The sequence below is a fragment of the Anser cygnoides genome, chromosome Z, assembly GCF_040182565.1.
Source record: "Anser cygnoides isolate HZ-2024a breed goose chromosome Z, Taihu_goose_T2T_genome, whole genome shotgun sequence".
Classification (NCBI taxonomy): Eukaryota; Metazoa; Chordata; class Aves; order Anseriformes; family Anatidae; genus Anser; species Anser cygnoides.
In genome coordinates, this window is record NC_089912.1 from 21,600,074 (window position 1) to 21,625,527 (window position 25,454).

At 34.3% G+C, this 25,454-nt stretch overlaps 1 protein-coding gene across 19 annotated transcripts in view; it reads left to right on the forward strand.

Moving 5' to 3' along the window:
* Positions 1–25,188, forward strand: part of CSNK1G3 (casein kinase 1 gamma 3) — a 75,273-nt gene extending 50,085 nt beyond the window's left edge. For 14 of the 19 annotated variants that reach the window (XM_066988001.1, XM_066987999.1, XM_066988007.1 and 11 more), the window contains 8 exons: positions 3,873–3,958; positions 4,092–4,176; positions 7,278–7,426; positions 8,465–8,560; positions 9,223–9,318; positions 16,870–16,976; positions 17,351–17,374; positions 23,581–25,188. In XM_066988001.1, coding sequence (XP_066844102.1) covers positions 3,873–3,958; positions 4,092–4,176; positions 7,278–7,426; positions 8,465–8,560; positions 9,223–9,318; positions 16,870–16,976; positions 17,351–17,374; positions 23,581–23,635 — 698 coding nt within the window. In that variant the 3' untranslated portion in view covers positions 23,636–25,188. Of the gene's footprint in view, positions 1–3,872; positions 3,959–4,091; positions 4,177–7,277; positions 7,427–8,438; positions 8,561–9,222; positions 9,319–16,869; positions 16,977–17,350; positions 17,375–23,580 lie in introns of all 19 variants that reach the window. The other 5 variants (XM_066988004.1, XR_010827562.1, XR_010827563.1 and 2 more) reach the window with 5 other exon arrangements.
* Positions 25,189–25,454: the final 266 nt, after the last annotated feature.

Here is a 25,454-nt window from a genome sequence, read left to right on the forward strand (position 1 = left end):
TCACACCTAGAAGATTGACTAGTCCTCATCACTGTATAATTGCTGAACCTCAGGGGCAGGGTTGTGGAGAGGCAGGCTTAAGAGCTAGTGACTCTCAAGAACTGATCTTGTGTAGATACAGCAAGTGAAATTGCCATAACCTTTATGGAGTTAATACAAAGCAGTATGTCTGGCAAGCAGAACCAGGGTTAGTGAGGTGTTCTGCTATGAAAGAGAAGGGGAATGAACAACGTGGCATTTGAACAGCAAGTGGGGTTGAAGGTTTTGTTGGTCGTTTGCTTTCATGCCAGGATTTTTACTCCTAATTTTTCATAACGAAAATGCACTTCTTTGATTTTTGAGACATTAATTGCTTTTATAGCCAATTTAGTAGAATAGCTTCAAAACTGTGTTCTGAACAGGTATCAGAGCTGTGTTGTCACAGTAAACCAATGTGTTTGAAGTGAATTATAATAGTTATTAAATGATATTGCTCAAAATAAGTATCTCTGCAATACAAAAAAATCTAAAATTTGTGGTCCTTTGATCTCAGTTTATTTTTGGGTAAGGGTAATAAGTAATATGTAATATGAGATGAATAACTTTTTCTGTGTAAAGAAAACCTGGAAATCTACAATTATATGAAACAGTGCTTCTAATACAAAATGATTTGAGATTCTAATTGTCCAAGATTCAGACTTAACAAATGCAAGGTAATTTTCTTTGCTCACATAAAGGTATAACTGAAAACAGATTGCTTAAAGCCCACATTATTCTTAATGCAACAGTATGGCAAACAATGTGTTTATTATAAAATTGGCAGAATTTCATTTTTAAACATAATGATTTTGTTCATGAAGGGATGCTGTTCTTTCCCTCAAATTATGCTATTGTGTGGAATCATATCATTTTGAACAAGATTAGAAACTCTGGGTGATAAATTTCAAATCTACAGGATTGACTCTACCTACAGGACATGTAGGTATGCCACTTGCCATCTGCTTAGTGGTTATAGTAAAGAGCCTGAGTATTGCACAGTCTCATGCAGTCATTCCTGGCAGTTAAAACCATGTTTTCTGGTCCAAACAGATAGCAAGTTTCTGCTGTTTCAGCATTCCTATAGCAAGTAGTAAAACTTTCTTTGGAGGGGGAGTATGGTGTTTATAATGGGTTTATACTAAGACTGAAATGTCTTATTTGGCCTGTTATGGTTACTTTACCATGTAGGCTAAGAGGTAATTTCTGGAGATAGCCTGAGGAATGAGGTTCTAGTCTTGATTAAAACCAACCTATTTGAGTCAAGATTTATGTATAGCTTGTAAACTAAATAATGGGTATTAGTTTCTGACTAATTTAGCTGGCTTCAGGTGACCTCACCTCCTTGAGGGAGAGAGACTGTGCCCTAAAATCTTGTATTTTTGTTATCTTATGATTGTATTACAACAAATCCTCTCAATCTCATTAATTTGTGATGCACTAGGATCAGCAAATATCAGCAACTCTTCCTCCAGCTGATGCTTGAAATCCTTTTGTTTTTGCTTGTCCACTGCTCAGTTTTTCTGGCTTGCAAAAGCCCTTTCTCTAACAACAGCAATAAAAACCTTGGCTTTCTCGTTTGGCAGGATTGTCTTGAAAAATTTCATCCATGAGAAAGGATATTTGACTACTATTTAAGTTAAAGTTATGACCACAGAACTCAAATGAATTCTAAATAATAATCCCTCTCCAGTATAAAATATAAAACAAACAACGACAAAAAAAAAAAAAAGTCGCCACCAAAATCTTTCCCATAGCAGAATCTTGAGGGCATTATGAACTCAAATGGCACATCCTTGAAGTAGTTACTATGGAACTATTCTACAGAAGTATCTCAAAGTGCCCAAAGCTCATACAAAAATCATCTTAATGAGAAATCATTTCAGGGTAAGAATTGAAAGTTGCTCCTTTTTTAGAAATAGTTCTCAGTGAAATAGCAATTGCTCCTAATATATATGTGTTTTTTGTTGTTGTTGTTTTTTACAAAGAGCTTAATTTTTCATCAGTGTAACCTGTAGAAGTTAGTGCAAAGGGGAGGAATTATTATCCATCAGCAAATACCAAGTAGAACTTTCCAGATTTATTTTTGTGAGCCATACTTCAGTGTTGTTCATAGATGGGCCTTGGGTTGCACACTTGCAACATTTTTGTATGCTTTGCCACCATTTTCTTGCAGCCACTGAACTGATTTACATAACGCATGCACTGCTTTGCAAAAAACATCTGTTATGAGCAGTGCTCATGAAGTACCTGTTATCTCTATGTCCACCCCATAAAGAGCTCTGGGTTCCAACAGGTAACAGAAGTCAACATTTACTGCACATTCTGAAACCTGTCAAACATAAAACTCCGCTGCTTATTTTCACTCCAATAACTTCAATAGTGGTATCAGCATTGCATATGCTCAGCAAATGGGATACTGCAGGATCAGCAGAGAAACTTAGAGAAAACTAGGTTGTCTGGAGGATATTCACTGAAAAAAGACAGCAGTGGACAAGAGGAGTAGCAGAGCGGATGCAAACAAGATGAGTGTTGGCATGGGATTTGGAAAGACGAAGAAGTGTGAAGGAGAAGTGACTGTAGAAACACCTCCACATGGCTGGCAGATGTGTGATGAAGCAAGGGACCAGGTGTAGTCCAAGCTCGGGACTATAATAATTTTTTGGTGTTTTTTTTATTTACTTGCTAGTATGGTTTATTCAGTGTTCAAGTGAGAAGATGGGCATAGAAAACAGTAATAAATAAACACTTATTTTTATATTAAGAACTGTTGTTCAGATGCAGTGTATTTGCAGCGATATTTTGTGTTGATCTGGTCAAACCCAGGATCGCTTTTTTAACATTCCTGTGTTCAAAATGTAACATCATGTACTTTTCTGTTCAATTTCTCTTGCTGTCAAGGCAAAGTGGTTTTGTGACAATGCTGAGTAGAAGCAATACTAGTATGTTGGTTTTCTGCCTTCTGCAAGGGAGGGAGTCAAAGTTAGAGGGGAAATTGTGCTTGTTACTACAAAACATAATACAGTGTGTAACAGCTCTTTCAACACCAGAGCAGAATGAAGTTGGGTGAAAATGTAAAATTCCTTTTCTACTAGTCCTTAAAGATTTTTACTAATTCTATTACATTGAATTTTCCTAAGTAGATTTGATTTTACTTTAAAATAATATGGAATATATTTTGAAAACTTTGAATAAACTGCATTTTGTTTGTTACTCTTCTTTTTTTCAAACGTTCTATAAATTTTTTTGCAGGAATGCCATTGTACTACTGCAGATGCTACTGCAGATGCAATGTTATGGTTCATGCTAGACACTTCTTTCATTACTTAGACTTCAAGTCAGTGAGATCTGAGAGTAGACTATGCGTACATGTCTCTTTATGCTGCTTTCTGATCAAATAAGACTTCTAAGCCTTCTTCAGAAGACCTTTGGCTTACTTATATATCCAATAAAGTGAGACTGAGAAATCAGTCATCTTCCATGATTTTATAGATGAAAAATAAGTTAAGTTAAAGCTTTTTAAAATTTGTTTCAAGTCTGTAACTAATATATGAAAAAATGTGGGACAAAAGTGCAATTATATATGTAAAGGATCAAAATGTATTTTAAAATAAGATCAGTTTATTATAGCGTGATAATTTGTTTAATGTACTGCTGAGTTTTATGTAGTTGCAGTCTGCATCTGCGTGTTCTGATTTATCTCTGTTCTTAATGTACTTAAGAAGCCTTAAATATTTGTTTTGCTCTCAAGTACTTTACACCTCTCAATTACTTTTACACAATTTTGAACCTAGGCTTTAAAATATAATGCTAAATTAAGCAGATTGACTTCTAATAATATTTGAATTTTGTTTCAGAGCAAAGTAGAAGAGATGATTTGGAAGCTTTAGGTCATATGTTTATGTATTTTCTCAGAGGAAGCCTTCCATGGCAAGGTTTAAAGGTAGTAGTTTTTTATATCTTCACTTCCTTCCTGCTTTTAGATCGTCAGCTTTTCTTGGTATGATCTTTTAATTTCTGAAAGCCTGTCTGAAAGCTGTATAACTTCATAAGTTTCTTTTGCTCTTCTGTCATAGGCTGAAACATTAAAAGAACGTTACCAGAAAATTGGAGAAACGAAACAAACAACATCTATAGAAGTATTGTGTGAAAACTTCCCAGGTAATGTCTGCTGCTGATGAAAATGTTGTGTATTGATGTGTTGATTTAGAAAATGAACCTAGTATACATTATTGTTTTTTAATATCTGTTTTTAAAAATAAATTAAACAATACTTCCAAATACCTATCACCATAGTGTGTGTGTGTATATATATATATCTTTTGAAACAAACAGTAAACTAATGCTGGTGTTGTTTGAAAATAATTTTTTAATGTTTCCTTTAGAATTATTTATAATTATTCTTAAAGTGATCAGCTAGTCCACACTTTTGCCTTCAAACACAAAATTTTGGTATCTGCTTCATAACCATTTTAAAAAGAATCTGCTTTTCAGCTGGTACATGATTATTAGAAGCAGCTTGAAATAATATTAAAAATATATATATAACTTGCAGGTGTTTTCCTGTGACACTTATAATTGTTCTTAAGAGAAGATACCTCCCAATAAGGTATTTGGAAGACCAGACAGAAGCAAATACTTTTTTAAAAGTTGGATTAACAAACAGGATAGGTATGGTGTGGTTGCTAAAATAGAAATAAACACCTTCAAAGATAATCAGCATATCGATAGGCAAAATGGATTTGCTGAGACTAGGTCATGACAAACATATTTGATCGTCTTTTATGACAAGACAGCGGGTCTTGTAGACAAGAGGTAGATGTTAAATGCCATGAAACCTTAGTACTTTTGCTTTTGACACTGCTTTTAAATATCCTTATAAGTAATATTAAAAGCATAATTGAGAGGAATCTGCTGTGGGACAAAGAGTATACTCTTTGAACTGTTTGAAGTACTCAAGAACTTGTCATTGTTACCAAATCGGAAAAATGAAAAAGAATTCCACACAGATCTATGATGGTTCTGCTCAGTATTTTTGTTAATGCCTTGTATAATTGGGAATTCTTATTAGGCTTCCAAATGATAAAATTGAAATTCATGGGCTTGATAGTGGGGTTGGAAAGAAAGGATTTTGACAAATTATAAATACAGTCTAAAAATACAAGGTACAGTTCAATAAGTCACAATAGTATATAAATAAAGGATCAAGTACAGATTAAAAATTACTGGATATGGAAAGGTTCTTTAGGTAATGACTTAAAGATGAGTCATAAGGTAAATGAGTGAATAGTGTCATGCTCTTATATTTAAAACAAACAAAATATTTTTTATAGTTTTTATATTTTTATTTTTATATTTATATTTATATCTTATATTTATATTTTATATATTTTTTATTTTTTAATATTTTATATTTTAAACAAAAAACCCCCAACCAAACAAAAACATGTACTAAGCTGCATTATATAAACCAGTTATAAACTAAAAAGATACATGAATTGCTATTTCTCCTGTATTTGATTCTGTAAAACTGCAGCTGAAGCAGTATGTTCATTTCTGGGAACTGTACTTCAAGAAATATACTCTATTTTAAGGGTGCAAAAGCAGGGATACTTTTTTGCTATACCTCTTTCCAAAGACTGAAGTGATAGAAACTGTTTTGGCCAAAATAAGACTGTGAGGGAATTAAGTTCCCCTGTACCTTTTGCCTTGGTACAGCCATGAAAGGAATTAGCTTACTACATTCACAGTAAAAAAGACACAGTAGTGGATGTAATCCATTGTAAAACTGTTTAGAGTTGAACTCGTCTGTTTCATATGCAATGAAGAACAGGAGGGGATTGTTGAGGAGATTGTGGAGTTCCTTTCACTGGAGTTGTGTGAAAACCAATTATGTAAATGTGGCTGGAACTGATATACTCTGGGCTAAGCTTGGTGTACTAGGTGGCATCTTGAATTTCTTTCCAACACTCTTGTAAAAATTAATCCATTACTATTTTTTTCTGATGCTTTCCTTTTTAATTTCTGTGTATTCTGTTAAAAAAAAAATGGATTTTAATTACAGAACTGGAGAAAATGTCTGAACATAAATTAGTTCACCAAGCATAAACAAATACGTTAAATCTAATGTAGAGGGTGTATGTTGCAATTCTTGCAAATAATAATGAGTAAGAGTAGCTGCATATCTGACAGCAACATCACTAAGCTGCATTCCAAATTCTTTTTTCCAAGCTGGTCTCAAACCCTCTTTCTACCCCTCTGCCTCTGGAAGAGTTTAACATGGTGTAGCTCAGTCTGTGCACTTCTCTGCAATCCTCTGTTAGAGGGCAGGTACCTTCTTTGTACTACAAAATGTCTGGTCTTTCACACTTAATGGAAATCTGATGTGTAGGTGAGGGAAGGCACGCGGTGATACTGTGGTTCGGTTTCTCACATACATACTGTAGGCATCACCGGGTGCTGGTGGAAACTACATTGAACCCTATTCAGCCTCTGACTCTCTGATCATGTAGTTGTGTAAGCTTTCTCTTCTGCCATGGAGGCATTTGAATGGTCTTTTTGGCTTGAGTGCGAGGAGTCATTGCTTTTCTCAGAACGAGTTACCAGTGTGTGATTTCCCGCCCTTTCATGGGCTTCAAAGGATTCAAAGCAATGTAGATTTCAAGATCTCTGCCTGTCCTCCTGAATTCATGCTTCAGGACTCAGGTCAGGTGTTTCATCTGATCAATATCACAGCCTGTACTATGTGTCAGGACAGTTGGAGCTTCCCAGTTCAAGAAGCAGTTGTAGATCCTCTCAGAAAGGAAGTTTGCATTCAGTGAACTCGTGCTCTTAGAGACACAGTCCACCCTGTCCTATATATACCCCTTCTTTACCTTTCCTTAGGCTTGTCTGTATGCAAAACATTGAAAAAAGTTGAAAAGTGGAGGCATTTCCCTCCTCACTTTTTTGTTACATTATTATGCATGAGGATTGAAAGGTTAAACGAAAGATGAATTGTCTTACATTACCTGTCTTACAGGTGATGCAAAGGTAAAATTCTAGGGGGAATCACTTTATAGGATGTATTTGGAATGTGGCAGTATATCTTCAAGAATATAATTACTATGAAGCAACGCTTCTTTCTGGTAATGTACACATGCATGGTGAACCACTATTCATGTTTTGTGTTACGACAGAAGTTATTTTAAAATACAATAATAAATACTATTTTTGAGTGCCACTAAAATGTGTTACAATTAGGTGTGTTTCTTTTTACATAGAGGAAATGGCTACATATTTACGTTATGTAAGAAGGCTAGATTTTTTTGAAAAACCAGACTATGACTATTTAAGAAAGCTCTTCACTGACTTACTTGATCGAAAAGGCTATGTGTTTGATTATGAATATGACTGGACTGGCAAACAGTTGGTGAGTATGATTAAGCTATTAATAAGATACTGTTTTATTGTTTAATCAGTTTTGAGCCACTGTTAGTCTTGAGTTTTAGAATATGAGTACATCTTATGGCAGCTAATTAGAGTTGTGAACACCTATGACAAACACATTTTCTATTGCATTTTGAAACATTGTGTTTTAGTTTGACTGCTTCATATTGAGTCTCCATCCAAGAAAACCTCTGTTCAGTGTAAAATGAGGTTATAGGAATTTAGACTGCTTTCTGAGTTGAAGAAAGCTTAAAACTTTGCAAGTGATTGTTGTCATTGTTTATATTTTCTTCCTTTATGGACTTTCTTACTCCAAGCATTTTTAGAATATAAAGCAATCACTTCTCTGCATCTGACATATATTCCAGATATTTAGGTTTTCATTATGAAGAAACTGTCATTTTTTTTTTTGAGTTATTCTATTGAAATGTGGTGTAGGATATCAGTTTCCATTACAGTGCATATAAAAGTTGCAGAAAATACTGTGTTTATATTCTTTAAAGAAATGGTAAAAAGTGAATTTTTCAAGACCTCAGAGCTTTCCTTGCTTCTTCTAATAAATTGGAGAAGAGTTTTGTGTGCAAGTTGCACTATTTTAGATTATACATTTTACCCTGAAGTTCCTTGTGTGACACCTTGGAAGAATTGTGGAATTTTATTGCTAAATATTTTTTCAGTGTTTAACATTAAAAATTACTTTAAGCTTCTTTTCAGATTGTCAGCAAAATTATCCCATAAACAAATGCTAACTGCAGAAAATACCAGCTTAAATCCTCTCAGAAAAAAATATCATCTGATAATACTCAGAATTGCTCATGCGTGAAATTGTGTAAGACCTGGTTTGCTTTTTTCTTTCAGCTATTGGCAAATACCTTGTGACAGTTTTGCTTTAATTTTATAGTTTTAGATTATGGGAGACTGACAGATTTAAGGATTTATTTGGATTACAATGTAAGAACTTTTAGTAAGACTTAGAAATTTATTTTTTTTACCAGTTGCTACGTATTATTTATATTTGTAGCCTACTCCATTGGGTTCAATGCATTCAGACACTGCATTGTCATCAAACAGAGAAGCTTATCAGCACAGAGATAAGATGCAACAATCCAAAAATCAGGTAAAATGCTTATGTAAGACTGTCAGCATTACTCTGACTTTTATCTAAAAATCTGTGCCATGTTGTTGTTACTTTTATTATAACTTCAAAGTAAAATTGACTCCAGGTTTTTTTTTTCTTTTGTTTAAGTAGGTCCTTGTTAATATGTTTCACATCTGTAGACATTCAACATCGTAATCAGTTACTTGTTTTGATGCTATAATATAATTTACCATGCATCAATATTGAATTTTCTCTCTGCTTCAAATTTTTTTAAAATTTCTGTTTTAAATCACATTTCCCATTACCCTATATCATCTGGTGGGGTTTTAACATGCATTTCTAACATTTTTACTTTTTTTTTTTTTTAAACGAGGATAATGACCAAGGTTGTAAACACATTAAGAAGCTAAATCTTTGACTATTTATCTAAGCTTAGTTACAGGGTTGTGTCAGTGGGTTTTGTTCATTTTTTATACGGAATTTTTAGTTTAGATACTTTGTAACTTCTTTATGAAATTTTTATTTTACTCTGTAGGTAATGTTGATATACAATCTGAACAGGAATTGAGTACTTAGTTATTCTGTGCTTAAAAAAATAATTTATATTTTACATGAATTGCTTATTTTTGGAATTTTTATTTTCATTTTGCATATTTTCCTAATATATCCAAAAAACGTAGGCAACAGATCATAGGGCAGCTTGGAACTCACAGCAGGCCAATCCACATCATTTGAAGGCTCATCTAGCAGCTGACAGACACGGTGGCTCGGTACAGGTATTTTCTGCTTCTTTGCTTGACAGATTGCTTTCACATTACATATTACTAGTCTCCTTTACTGCATGGCAACGATTCCTGCTTACCTCTTAAGCTTGCTCTCCAATTATATGCAGAATGTACCTATTCTTCACTACTTGACAATTGCCAAACTGAAATGAAAACAGGTGCAGAAAACTGTAGGTCTTTTGGTAAGTGGAAGATCTGCTGCATGATTCTTACTAAAACAGAAAAAAATAGTCTAACACAACAGAATTATCTGTCTTCCTGAAGGAATATGTTCCTACATCAGTGCAACCAACTGAAGTTTTGACATTTGATATGTTACTTGGTTTTACTAGCAGCTAATACACTATTAACTTAGTTCACGATTGTTCAAGTCACACTTTATGTTCCTTAAGCAAACTCCAAATGAAAGCACTAATTGCAGATTTTACTTAAACTGCTACTTTTCTTCAAACACTAGGTGACTAGAAGAGTGTTTACCAGGACAGTACTTAGCCATAGAAAAATGAGTAGAAACCAACATTTTTTCTTCAAAGAGCTTTTTTTTCCTTGTGTGCTCTAAACTTTATTTTTTTGTGTCTTGCTCTTTGAACATACTCTGGAGTGGAATGGTTGGAACGCTACATAAAAAAAGCTAAATTGAATGCAGAAGGATTCAGAATGCCAACTGCCAAGCTGCATGTAGTTTTGACCTTTTGGTCTGAAATGAAAATAACTTATTTTGTAATGTGTTATGGGGAAAAATATATATTTTTGTCACCTGATTCATTTTTGATTCTGAGAATAAAAGTTACATACAATTCTTTTGAAGTTTTATGTTTTGGAAAATCGATGTCAATGTTTGAAGAAAGAATGAGAAGTCCAGGGTAATGGAAACAATGCTGCAGTCTTAATGCTGTGATAATGAAGTGTCTTCTTCAATTGCTTTGGAATTTAATTTGAACTTAACATTCTTCAAATTTTGCTGCTTTATGAACCACTGTTACACGTTGTGTAAGAAAGACTAATAGGTGATAATTACCACTGTGTATCAAGAAAAGTATAAAAATTGTTCTGAAGTTCCTAGTCACAAATATTTTGAAATTTTACTAGTATTATTAACTTGAAGATTATAGTTCTTTCAATAACATCAATTTTAAAGGTAGTCATACATCCTTTGAGAACAGTGTAGCATGTGGAATCAAAATTAGATTTGGAGTTGTGTCTTCCAAAATTATTACATTTCTTACTTTTTTAATCTTTTACGTTACAAAAATTTAAACTTATTAACTTCCAGTTAATAGAATTTTTAAATTGTATATTACTTCACTGTTCTGGCAATCTTAGCACTTAAACCTTTTTTTTTTTTAATTTCTCTAGTAAAATGTAAATGTTGCAAGAGACTTTTTCATTGTAGAGTGCCTTACATACATTTTGAAGGTGGGTAGAGTGGGAAGATTTTCTAGGAAATGCCAGTTGTCTGCATTTCTGTAAATTTTTTTTTATTATTTTATTTTTTTTTGGCAAACAATATGGGTATTCTGAGTTCAGATAATGTAGATCGCTTGAGAATAAACAGTTACCGTGTAAAAAGAGCAATGTGCAAAACTGCAACCATTTCTTCTGTCTTTGAAGATCATGTTGTTCAGAAGGATGTTTTCAAGCCAGCTGAATTGATTTTTAATGTACAAATGGTCATGCTTCCTTATTAAAAGCAGATATAAAACCACATAGTATAGTCAATTTAGTTTTGAAGTTTGAGCCCTTAAGTGTTGTCAAATACCCAGATACTGGGTATATATGTTGTCAAATATCTTCATTGTAATAATACTAACCAAGTCATGCTAGTGAGTTGGACCATTAGCTAGCTAGTTTATCTAGATTCCTAATTGCCCTCAATAAGCCAAATTTTAAAAGTGCCAGGTACAGTTGTTCAAAGTAAGGTTGACTCTAGGAGGTGAAACTGAATTGTGGGTTTTGTTATTTTTTCTTTGTGTCATCCATGAGTCATTGCATATCTGTGAGATCAGTTGTACGCAGATTTACCAGATTTTCGTCAAGATATGAAAATCTCTTGGCAGAGAGCTTCCTTTTAAAGGAAGACATCAAAAATATTGGTACACTGCCCCTACAGGTTTCATTTATTGTCATCTATGGGATCCTTTTGTAGTAGGTTATTTAAATGTGTTAATGATTCCTCAGTGTTACTTACTAAATTCCAGTGGACTGTCTGTTGGAGTGTGTATCTTAGTATATATGCTAATATTCTTAGTAATGATGTTCAATTGGAAGCATTCAGGTTCTAAATGGTTTGATAATTAACAGTAATTGTTCTTTTTTTTTTTGTATAAATTTAAGTTATCTTAGACTATCTAGGCCTGTGTCACTGTTAATGTGCTTAATGTATCTGATTTTGGTTTGTAGGATCAGTTCAGGAGAAAAGTTCAAATACTACTAGAGAACTGAATTGTAAAAGGAAGATGTCCAGAAATGGTCCTCTCTTCTGCATATTTGTGTTTGTGATGCTACTGCATTTTCATCTAATTCCAGTCTGTCTTTCTAGTATGTGTAGCCTTAGTAATGAAAGCAACTTCTTATACCTCCCAGCAATCCACTCAGCAATGTATTGTCTTTATTTTTTAGATTTTCCTCACTTACCAGAAACGGTAGTTGCATAATACTGAATTATTTCCTTCTCTACATGAACTCCAAACGTCTTATGCACTCAAAGACTGTAGTCATAGGAACAGAATCATCTAGGTTGAAAAAGATGTTCAAGATCAAGACCAACCATCAGCCTGACATACTGAGTCCCATCGCTAAACCATGTTCTCTAGTGCCATATCCATATGACTTTTAAATACCTCCAAGGGTTGTGACTCCACCACTTCAGTGGGCAGCCTATTCCAATCCTTAGCCACCTTCTCCATTAAGAAATTCTTCCTATTTTCCAATCTAAATCTCCCCTGGTGCAATTTGAGATCATTTCCTCATGCTGTATCACTTGGCACCTGAGAAAAGAAACCAACACCCTCCTTATTGTAACCTCCTTTCAGGTAGTTGTAGAAAAGGATGAGGTCTCTCCTCAGTCTCATTATCCAGACTGAACAACCCCAGTTGCCTTGGTTTATCCTTCTTTTCTTGTCCCTTCACCAGCTTTGTTGCTCTTTTGTGAACACATTCCTGCAACTCAATATCCTTCTTGGAGTGAGGGGTCCCAAACTGAAAACAGTATTCTAGCTGCAGTCTCACCAGTGCTGCGTAGAAGGTAACAACCACTTCCTTAGTCGTGATGGCCACACAATTTCTGATCCAGGTCAGGTTGCCCTTGGTCTTCATGGCCAGCTAGGCTCACTGCTAGTTCAGATGGCTGTTGACCAGCTGACCCCGGTCCTTTTCTGCTGCGCAGCTTTGCAGCCACTTTTCCCCAAGCCTATACCACTGGATGGGGTTGTTATGACTCAAATGCAGGACCTGGCACTTACCCTTGTTGAATGGTCATGCAACTGGACACAGCCCATTGATCTGGTCTGTCCACATTCCTCTGCAAATCCTTTCTGCTGTCAAGCAGATCAACAGTCCTGCCTAAGTATCATCTCTGAATTTACTGAGGGAGCACTCAATGCCCTCATCCATGTCATCGATAAAAACATTAAACAAAACTGGACCCAAGACCGAGCTCTGGAGAACACCATACTGATTGCTGGTAAACTATTGAAAGAGGCTTGTTGAGCACTTCCCCCACCTCTTTCAGTACCCTTGGATAAATCTCATCCGTCCCCATAGACTTATGAACATTCAAAACGTGGAGGCGGTCATTTACAGTTTCCCATTGAATTATAGGAGCTTCATCTTACTCTGTCACCATCTTCCAACTCAGGGGCCTGGGTGCCCTGAGAATGATTGGCCTTACTAATGAAGACTGAGGCAAAGAAGGCATTAAGTACCTCAGCCTTAGCCTTAGGCATCGTGAAGCTTTTAGTTGCTTATAGAATATTTCATGTACTCATTATCCTAGTTAAGATAGCAATATGTTAGATGAAACAAATCAATTTGCCTAAGCTTTTCTGAATGATAAAGGTAGTGTCAATTATTTTTATTCTTTTATCTGGATAGTTTCTGAAAGTAAAATATATCATTCTATAGTATCATTAATAATAACTTCATGCTTAGGCATGAAGGCTGACTTTGTTTTTTGGAGAGTGAGGAATTCAGTTACTGAGATTTGTAATAAAATGAAGGATTATTTTCTGTGTCTTCTTGACAATAGGCTGATTTGTTTTATGAGAGAATTTGACTGATTTTTGAACATAGCAAGTAAAAGTTTAGTTTATGTGTATGCCTATTCAAAACAAAAGCATAGGGCTAGCCCGATGATTTACTTTAACTATTTGGGGAATTGGTATTTAGGCTTAATTTTGTCTTAGTTTAACTGGCCTTTATTAAGTTTCTAGAGAAGCATACATCCAAGAAACTAATCTTTCACTATTATTATGGCTTATTATTAGATAGTGGGTCTAATTTTCTTTTTTGTCTTGTCGTGTAGAGGATGGTAAGAAACTGTGATTCATACACTTTTTCATATACGTGCTCTTCAATTGAACTTTCAAAGACCAATTTAATTTGTATGAACTAAATTTAAAACAAGATAAGATCTGTTATCACAATGCTTAGTTGTTTTAGATTTCTAGTTTAGTAGTTAATTTCCAACTTGCATACAAGTGAGTAGCTTAATTTCATCTTTAACATTGCAAAAAAATTTGAACCTTAGTTTAAAATAATAGTTTTCAGAAACCTCTGTCCGTTACTGTTCATGGAAAAAAAAAATCATTTAGTTCTTGTTAACAAAATTTTTAGATGAAAAAAGATAACTTTTATATCTGCATTTTTCCCTGCAGTAGTATACAAATTTATTATGAGATGAATTGTGCCGTAATGGATCATCAGCCTACGGAGGAAATCTGGTCCAATTCTACTCATAAGTAAAGAAATGAAAATAAAAGCTTCTCTTTAAACATTATTAGTTTTGTGTACTTTTCCCCCTCATTTCCTAAAGTTTCAGCCTTTTTTTGTGAAGCCTGAAAGATGATTCTTCTTTGTGCCTTATTGGTGGTACATCAAAAAAAAATTGGTGTACCATACCTTTACTGCATGAGTTGTCTTCCAGATGTCTTCTAGACTTACTCTTGTTTAATTTTTGTTGGATTCCTATATCTTTCTTCCTGTGTTGAGCTGATTTTTTTGACTATTTGTAGGTAGTCTGAGAGAGAAAAGTCTATGGTTGGTCTAACTTAAGAGCCCGTGTGCCAGGTTTGGGAGTGAAGTGGTAATACTGCTTCATTTGCCCTGTATTATCAATCTTTTGACAAATGCACTTTTTAGTCAGATACTAAGATACTTTACAGTCAATTTAAATACTGACTTATTTACTAACATCATAGGGAATTTATAGCATTGTAGCTTATTTTAGCAAGCTACAGAAATTAGGACTGTAAAATCACACTCTTTTAGCCTTACTGATGCTGGAATGAGAGCATTCCTACCTATTTCTTGAGCACTACCAATTAAATGAGTTTATTAATATTTAAGTAAATAAGGTTGATAAAGTTTGCACATTTTACTGCTGCAGTTGTGTTAATTCTTTTCATCTTAGACCTTTACTAGATCTATCATCTGCACTAGTAGACTAGAATGAAACTCAGGGTGTTTGTGATTCTTGAGAAACATGCCTGTTGCTATTTTTGGGGCTATGAATATCCTTTGGTTCACTTACATCTTAAGAGGCTGCATCTCTTTCCAGAAATATGAAGATTGTTTTCCTCCCATCTAAACCAAGCCTTACAGTATGCCATTGTATTTTATTACATTTGGATGCATGTTTGCTGGATGTATCTGTATTACATATATAGGAAGAAATGAGGTCTCGTTGTCTTTGAGCCTCCAGAGAAATCACCCAGAGGGAGGTAGGACAGTCTCTTGGTACTCTTGGTGCAAAGGTTTCTATAAAGTTGGTGTAGAAGTTTCTTAGAGAAAACTGCATTCTTAAATTGATTAAAAAGAAAATAAACAACAACAACAAAACCCAACAACAAAACAACAACAAAAAAAAGGAAGGCAAATGCTATCTTCAAAAAGCAGAAAGACTTCTCCCATTAAAGGAAACAGCTCTCAGGAAATAGTGTTCAGTTTTGGAGTTAGTATGAAGACTTTAAAGAAAAGAATCACCAAACAGGTTGTTACAGCTTCAAAAGTGCCTCTGCATCCTCTTTTGTAAGTGCATAAACTTATAGGGAAACCCTTAAAATAACTTTGTTCATCATTACCATATGGCATTTCATTGACCCAAGCAGATTATTATTACTCCTTTAAAGTTGAAGTCACCTTAGATTACAATGACTTCAACTGTGGTTTAAAAAGTTAAACAGAACAAATAACAAAAACAGAATCAACCATGTCAGAAACAAGGAGATTTTTTGTTTTTATGAGCTGTTCAAATCTTGCAAATGTTCTTTAAAGCATTGACAGAAGAGGTTCCAAAGAGGCTGATAAAGTTGTTGACAAAGGCTGATACAAAACAACCACAAATCTTAAACTAGAGCAGCAAATCTTTTTTTTTGCTGATCTGCGTCTCCAAGGTAGACCTCTTCCAGAAGTGACAGAAGGGCATAATGTTAAAAAAAAAAAAAAAAAAAAAAAGCTTAGGTATATTTTTATTCCTGTTGAAATGTTTTCCTTTCTTTTAACTTTTGTTTAAAAAAAGGGAACACATCAAAATGGAAGAGGAAGCTAAAATATACAGTTGAAAAATAATATTTATAGCTAGAGTATTAATGTTGAAAGGGCTTTAGAACTACCTTCATGTTTTGTGAATTTATATGAAGAATATGTATGTGTTTGATGTATGTGTTTGATCCTGTTTTTTGAATCTTCTCTTTAAGGAGGTAGAGATGAATAGGCACTCCTGTGAAAGAAGTGTGAAGGAGAATGTCATATGAAGTCTCCAGAGATTACAGAGTTGAACAGAGTGTTTTATCATTGAGAAGGATAAAAGTCCTAAATGTTTTCATTTGCTTTTTGTAGGAAAAGAGAAAAATTCTGAGTTATTGCAAATACCCTGCTATTTGGTCCAGAGAATGTATAGACTGTTTTTCCCTTTTCTGATGAGAGCTCTTTGAGGTACAGTTGAAGGACACAAAGGAACCAGAATGCACTGAAGGAGACATAGGGGAAGACTGACTAAATTGCTATCAGAAAACGGCCTGGTGCCTTCCATTAAGGTTCTTAAGAGACATGAGGAAGACCAGCAAGCCTGATGAGCTGCATTGCTTTGCTTAGTCTACTCTATTTGAATGTCACATAGATGTATGTTATGCTATGTTTCATGTCTCTTTCATATGAAAAAGGCAGAAAGTCAGGAATGCAGGAATAACAGTTGGAATGGATACTTTTATTGTAATTAAAAGACTTACGGAGTTAACAAAAATTGAGTTTTGAAGATATGACTTCAGAAATTTGTAAATGTGTTTCTGGCACTAGCTTAATTTCAAATATTTCTGGTGATTTCAGGTAGTAAGTTCAACAAATGGAGAATTGAACACAGATGACCCAACTGCAGGCCGTTCAAATGTGCCCATCACAGCTCCTGCAGAAGTAGAAGTAACGGATGAAACAAAGTATGTTCTTCTTTCTGTATTCTTTAGATCTGGTCTTCTCAGCTACTTCAAAATTTTTCTTGTTTAGTTACTCAAAGAACATTGTCTAAACTGAAAAGACACTGGTGAGTGGCAAAGTATTATGGTCCATTACTTAATTTTGGCTTTAAACATTTAAGTAATAGACCTTCCGTAGCTTGTGCTTTTTAGGTTCAGTTTTTAATAACACATTTCCCTATACTAGAGAAGTGCATGCATTTTTTATATTTTAACTAATTTTGAAATATTTATTTTAACATAATGTCTGACTAAAAAAACATATCTATGAAAGATGTATAATTCTTTCTGTGTATTGTATCTGATTCTCTTTTTTCCCTTACTCTCTTTCTGTATAGCTGCGAGAAAGTGTTGAACATGTGGTGAGTTCTACAGCACAGGCAGGCAGAAATAGCCCCAAGGACTATTCTCCTTATTTTGCGTAAAACTCATTTCAGAGGACTTTAAAATAACAAGTCCAATTGGAAATCGTAAAACGTTTTTAATATCATGCAACAACTAACTTTTTACAAACAGCCACCTTGAGAAGCTATTTTGCCTGCTTCAGATCTTGCTTGTTCAAGTTTTGTAGTCTGTGGTGTGCCTTATTCAATTATGTTTAGAGGGTAGTACAGTATTTTGCTACGTTGTTTTGGAGGGGTAGAAGTTGTTTTCAGATGTTACAGCATTCAGCTAGTGTTTTAGCATCTAGAAAATAACTCACAGGAACAAGCAATAAATGCTATATGATGTTTGAGCTTTGCCCATTACCTCTGTAAACAGTATTTACCAAAATATTAGTCTTTGACAACTTGCTAACCAAACCATAATTTCAGGGTACCTTAGAATTACAGTGGAATGAAAGGGGAAAACACTAAAGTTGGTTAACACAAGATGGCTAATATATATGTATATATATTAGTAATACAGTGAAACCTGCAAAGCAGTGCAGAAAAAAAGGTTTTGATAGATAAAGGCAGGATAACTTTCAAGATACTTTATTTTATAATTGCGCTTGGAATAGAATTTCAGAAGGGTATGGATCTAGCTGATTACAGACGCACAGAAGCATGTAGCAGAAAAATCTAGTAAGCATTCATTAGTAGAATTTGTTTTCTAGGGCCCATTTTCTGAATTTTTAAACAAAGATAAAGTTCATAAAGTACAGTTTTTTATTGAAGTGATTGTTCTGTAGGGTCTAGTTTTAATATGTATGATTTATGTGCATAAATAGTTAAAAATCGTGAATGGCAGTGCTTATTGTCACACTTCTTGCACTATCTTTCTATTGGGCACTGAGAAGACCAGTTCTTTACTTGCAATCTTTGCAGAGTGCTGTACTATTTTTATTTTTTCTTACAAGAATTTAGTTTTCTTATTTCAAAACAAACAAAAAAGGCCCAAAGTCTTGAATAACAAGGATGTTGATAGGCTGCACGTAGAGAAATTCCCAATTCCTTCCCTTTGGGTAAGTGCAGTGATAACCTTTATTGTACCCAGTGTATGTATACACAGGAAAAGATTAAATTTCCAAAGCTTTGGGTAATTTTCATCACAATTAAACCTATGTTTACTTATATACAGGAAAAAAAGAGAATTCTCTGAAACTAGGTGCTGTTGGCTCAATTAAAAATGTAGAAGTTATTTGTTCATTTCACAGTATCACAGAATCGTCTAGGTTGGAAGAGACCTCCAAGATAACCTAGTCCAACCTCTGACCTAACACTAACAAGTCCTCCACTAAACCATATCACTAAGTTCAACATCTAAACGTCTCTTAAAGACTTCCAGGGATGGTGGCTCAACGACTTCCCTGAGCAGCCCATTCCAGTGCCTAACAACCCTTTCAGTAAAGAAGTTCCTCCTAATATCCAACCTAAACCTCCCCTAGCGCAACTTTAGCCCATTCCCCCTCGTCCTGTCACCAGGCACGTGGGAGAATAGGCCAACCCCTACCTTGCTAAAGCATATTTATATTTAGTGTAATATGAATAAAGGAGGGACAAACAAGCTGTCCTTGACTGTTTTGGACCTATACTTACTGTTTTTTATATATGAAATGTCAGTTCTTGATATCCTACTTTACGGATTAATCTTCTTCTTCAGTAGGAAACAAAAAATAAGTTTTCCAGTAGTATCTGTTTAAACTGCAGTTTCTTTGTTCACTATTCTGTTAGAACTTGTCTTATACTTTGTCAGTAATGAAGGCACATCCGTCCAAAATTGCCACCATACACCAATGTATACATTCTTTTCTCAGTAAGAATAATTCAAAAGGTTTAAGTAACTTTACATTTTAACATGGTAATTGCAAACTTAATACCAAAAGCAGTTGAGGTATTTGAGGTACATCTGTTTGCAGATGTAACACTGCTGAATAGTGTAAGGAAATGCAAGTATAGGTTCTTCATGTATGTGATAGAAACTCTTTTGTTTTTAAGGAGACAGTGTTTCATCAAAAGTGTATCACTCTACCTTTTTTGTAATCTTTTTTTTTTTTTCCATCTGAAAATGTGAACAAAGTTAGTCCCTTGCTTTTATCTTCCATATGTATAATTTCCTCATCCTCTGAGGACACAAACTTGAATGTTTTCCAGGAATGCTTCATTTTTTGTTCTAGATGTTTTCATACTTTTAGAAACTTAGCATTACTATATAGTGTTTTAAAATACTAAAGAAAGGGAACTTTCTTTAATGTGCTGTTTTAAGTATGAATACAAATACTGCCTAGTTGAATTTTAGATCTGTTCACATTTCAGTGGGATGCCACAAATTAGAAAAGCTAAGATTTTTTCATTGAGCACTTAATTATTTTATTCATAGAACACTCCATTATTTGGTGTATTATTCGTTTATGTATGTACACACATGGAGTATAATATTTGAAGTCTATAGCTTGTCACCATTGTGCTCCTCAGATGTTGCTGTGCTTCAAGCCTGACCTTAGAAGTGGGTCTGTCTTAAATTAACTCACTTGTTTTTGTAAAATAGTAGCATTCAGCCCTGTCTCAAGTGTTACTTATTAAAGTTGTAAAGCAGGAAGAAAATCAACCTGATCACTGTTCTGCCCTGACACTTGCAGATCTTAGCTTCTTCAGCTGGTCTTCCATTTATCATTGAGCAATTAGCGTTTATTTCCATAACTCTTTGCTAGACATCTTCATCACAACAGTTGCTTCTCTGAAACGTGTAGTTTGCATAACCAAAAGGCTTTGCCACAGGAGGACAGAGAAGGACAAACAGAAACAGGTGAGATGATCTGTGCTTTTTGCATCTCACATACTTTTAGTCACTCGAAGCACATACTAATAATTTTACCGTAAAGTGGTGTCACGTGCCAGCTTATAAATAGAAAAACACTGGTGCATAAACACAAGTGAAAGCTGAAGTTGCTTTAGCATGTTCTGCTAGGGGGCAGTTGAAGTGATAGAGGGGAGGATATTTAACAAAAAAAAGGTGTACGATTTGGAAAAGAAATGGTAGTACGCATAATACTGAGACTGCTACCTTAGCTACTATCACAAAGGTCACATTGGATTGTACAGAAAAGCAAGTAGTTTCACTAGTTTCATACTTAGAGCTTATACTGCCTGCTAGTATATAAGTCGCACTGTATTTTACCCACAGAGAAAGAAGTTAGGAGTCATTAAATGCTTTCACAAAGAAAAGAGAAGTTTCTTTCCTAGAATGAGATTTCTTGAAGTCTCATGCATGAATTCTCATGCATTTTTCATACATATTGAGTATTTGGAGAAGTTTGTGTTTTAATACTGAATAATGCCCCTCCATCCTTTGTAGATTTAAATTTGTCTTCAAGCAGTGTAAAATCTATACGTGATAATGATGCCCTCTAGTGACAGTATTCTTAAGAACAAGTCCGTATTTCTATTTTTGCATGATGCTCTTCAAGAAATGATACACTATGGATCTTTAACATTAAGGCTACATTTCTTTCATGAAGTAAATTGACAGCTTATTCTGAATTCCCTTAGTTCCATGTAAATGTGCGTATATTTAAAAATGATATTTATTTGTTCTTAGAAGGTTTGACAGATCTAGATTACTAGGCTGTTAAGTATACAGTAAGTATAAAGAATACTTATTTCAGTAAGTTTTCAAGTCAATACTATGATTTACAGTGCTCTGTGGAATTTATACTTCTTTAATACTTTCTACACACATTAGTAAGACATTAATTTTCCCATACCAAATAACTGCATTTAGCATGATTAGTTAAATTTTCTGTACTGGAATACAGTTTAATAGCTTCTATCATTTTAAACTGATAGCTGCTAATAGAATACTCTTTATAATAGTATTATACAAAATCCAGAAGACAGAGTTTACAAAAGCAATGCTTTATGTTGGCTAAAGGTAGCACTCTTGAATTCCCCATTACATGATTCTGTTCTCTGATTGACAGAAAAGGAGCAAATAAAACAAGCTATGGAGCAGGAATAAAGGGCAGTACAAGATTTTCAGGAAAGGATAGGTTAAAACAACTTGCTTGGAAAGAAAGAGAAAAAAAAAGTCCTTGAATTACACAGAGGGTCTAAGCAGTCCTAAACACTTATGAAGTGTAAACTGCTGTTCCGTGGGACATATTCCATTTAAACTAAATGAACTTAAAAGGTGATGAGTTAAACTTCAAGGGTTTTTTTTCTAGAATTTGAGTTAACTGTCCACCACAATTTCATCTTCCTATATAGTTACTTACATAATATGTGCTCTGTATATTAACTATGAATCTACGAAATTCTTCTTTAAGCTTTTCTTGAGGCTTCCTAATCTGGAACAAGTTCAAAAGTGATTTACTATCACATTCCAGGTCAGCATTTCCTGATTTACAGGATCATAGAATAATCCACACTGAAAGGGAGGGACCACTGTAAAATGCTTTGTTTTGATACGGTGTTTATTGCATATATACATACATAAAATACTTGCTAAAAGATGGAGGTGAAAAAAGGATAAAGCTAGTTTGTACTCCATACATCTGCTTATAAATTCAGTAATAGCTTAAGTAATAATGGATGTTAGTGGTTGTAGACAGCTGGTAAGAAAAAGGGCTAGCGGTTATGGAGGATTTCAGCTACAGATGGTATTAACTAGCCTAGTAAAAATATTATCTCTGCAGTTTCCCCTGTTGAATTTTAATGTGGGTCTTCCTCTCTCTCAATAACCAATGTTTTTTTCTACTGAAAGTTACATAACTTTCAGAGCAGCCCTGGTCTGCCTCTGCCCACTGCTACCTTTTCAGTGACTGAGCAACAGGGTGCCATTGGATATTTTGAGAAGGTAACTTAGTCTCCACTTACTTTGGATGTTCTCACCCATTTTAGAACTTCATTTTTAGAACCCTATTCTCCTTGATTTTCAAATGCTTTTCCCTTTTCCCATATTCCAAATTAAGTTGTCAAGACTCCTTTTGAAGTTTAGTGACATCTAATGCTTGGTGAACTTAAGGGCTTGCTGATAGGCTGCTGATACAGTAAAGCTGTAGTTTTCACTTTCGTTGTATTTAATAGTTTGAGAAAAACTCTTCAATATCAGTATTTAGTAGTGTATAGCACTGCAGTTGAGAATTCAGTAACCAAACAGCAGAACTAACAGTGGCAAAATCTGCCATTTAAAATGCTTGCATGTTCAGTTTTGATTATAATTAAAGTATTACGAATATTTTCCTAAGTCAAAGCTTTAATTTCAAAGTGATAGTCAGGAGCTAGGAGTTGCTTAAAATAAGCTAGACTACCATGACATGCAGATGAAAAGTTTTCTTTGTGTATTTGTTGCTTTCATCTAGTTTTTCAAAAATGCTTCCTGGACTCCTTCAGTCTTCCTCTCAAACTTCCTCCAATCCTTTTTCCTTTTGTAGTGTTTTCTTAGTTACTTTCAGACTGCCTCTTTCTGCTAAGTGAAATTGGCAGTATTTATCAGTTTCAATTTTAGTTTCCTTCATGTAATATGCAATGAAGCAGAGGAAAAAATGTCAGTATACTTTAATACACTTAAAGCTGTGATTCTCACTGCAGTGCTGTCATCACACTAATGAATTGGAGTATTAATTTTGTTACTGATGAAAGTAGTTTTCTAAAATATTTTTGGGGAGTAGCTTTGGGGAGGCTTTTCTAAGTTCTGGTTGACAAAAGAAGCTCAAGCTGAGTTCCTGTATTAGGCACCGTAGAGTCTTAAGTGCCCAGTTCAGGAGATGCAAGCTTAAGATAAGCTCAAGCTTGTCTTTGTCATATTAACAGTTAATGTGAAAAAGTGTTCAGGTAATGGAACATTACTTATTTTTACAAATGCATTTTTAAGTCAGTCCGTAATGACCATGTTTTTGATACCCTCACACAATACTCTGGATTCACTACCTATTTTTGTTATAGCTTTTTTCCTTTGACAGACCTTGTTATGTCAACAGTAGCTCTCTCTGCTTCAGTTTTTCACAAATAAATCAATCACATACTTAGAACTTAATTTATTCCTTGTGGAGGTCATTATAACTGAGCCACATACTTCAAGTGAAACAAAATGCCAACAGTTTTGGGGCTTCTTTTTAAATTGTATGTAATTCATGTCACACCTGCAGGTGCTGCTGTTTTTTCAAGCGAAGAAGAAGGAAAACCATTCAGCACCAGAAATGACTAGAACCAAGCAGAACATGGGAAATTGCTCATTTGTTCAACAGCTGTCTTGTGATCCTGAAAAAAAAGAGAAGGCATGAAAAGAAAAAAAAAAAAAAACCGAAAACAAACTACAACAAAAAACACCTCTGTAATGACTACACGTTTTCCAAGGACTCCCTTCAAAACAGTGTTATATTTCTGTGTTTTGTAGGTTCTTCTACATCCGTATTTTGTTTCTTGAATTCATCTCTTCTGAAAGCTTTAAGGTTTTGTGACATATAAGTACTTTGTTGACTATCAACAAATGGACCAATGAAATGGTAGAAATGACCACTTTCTACAGCAAAACTAAACTTCAGAAGTATTTCTGCCATCCTAGAAAGTACTAGTGGTGAAGAAGTAGTAGCTGAAGACAGATGTCACGAATCTGGTATTTGAGTCTGTAACAGCATATCAAAAGCAGTTTTGAAAAAAAAATGCAGAAGAAAAATATAAATGCACAGCCATTTAGAAAAAAAAAATCCTGCATTGACTCCCACTGCCTAACCCTGGTACTGTAGCCAAATTATATCAGCATTAAGTCCTCTCTCTGTTACTGTGGTACAATCACTGTCCAGAGACGCTGAGGAGGTTGACAATTAGCTAATGACAGTTGTCTAAATGCTGATGATACTAATGACCTGAAAGTATTTCCTGTAGCTTCTGGGTTTGGAAACCTGCTTTTGTTATGCTTATATGCTTGCTATTGCAGTATAGCAGAAATGACAAGAGCATTTGTACAAAGAATACAAAAATTTGTATTATGTAACATTGCTTCCAGTAATGTTAGTAAGATTGAATTTACCTTCACAAGAGAGGATCTACAGAGGAATTATAAAAGGAGAAATAAATGTGAATCTGGTTAAAGCAAAGTTGATATTAAAGCCCATATGTTCACTAAGGTAACTGCTGATTGACAACATCTTCAACTTGAAAATATGGATGTGCCATGTAATATTAGAGATATGTTTGTAAATTAGTTTTCTCTTTGATTTAGAAGAGAAAGACAATGGAATTTTGTTAGGCTTCTCTCTTCTCTGCATACTAGCCCTTAACAGCCAAATTTATTTTTTTTCTGGAATTTTCTAATACTTCAATGTGTAGCATTGCTAGTACAATAGGATGGCAAGGATGGGTCACGTACTTTTCCCACAGTCCAATGAAGTGCCTGCAATATGAACAAACCAGCACTTTTGTAGACAAGGCAGCCCATTTTATATTCTCTTTTAAAGAAAATACATGCTTTATTTAAAGCCATAATGACAGAGGTGTGCTTTTGTCATGTTTAGCTGCTAGTTACTTTAAGAAAGGGTATAAAAGATTGAAGTGACTAGACAGATTTGTTGACCAAAAATCAAATTAATTATCTCCATGACTTTAAAGTTCTTCTAAGGCTAACTAGTGATTTGTGTGTATGTGTGTGTGTATATGTTCACAGATGCCTTTTGGCATAGGCATACATATTTATTTTAAACTGTTTTGTGGTAACATTTAAAATGTATATTAAAAATAAATGCACACCATTAAATTCATTATTGCATTTATGGGGATTTTAATTCTATTTTGTAATTTATTCTTCCTTAATGGCCAACAGTGTAGCATATTGTTTGGGTTATTTGGTCAGTGAATACATGGTACACTTTGATATTTGTCATTATTGCTGTTCATGATTTTAAGGTTTTGTTTTATATAAAACAACAACAACAACAAAACTGAACTTGGCCTACCAAAACATACTGTATAACTTTGGTCATAAGTTTCCTCTTCACCTGTTTTCACTGTTGATTATTTTAAACTC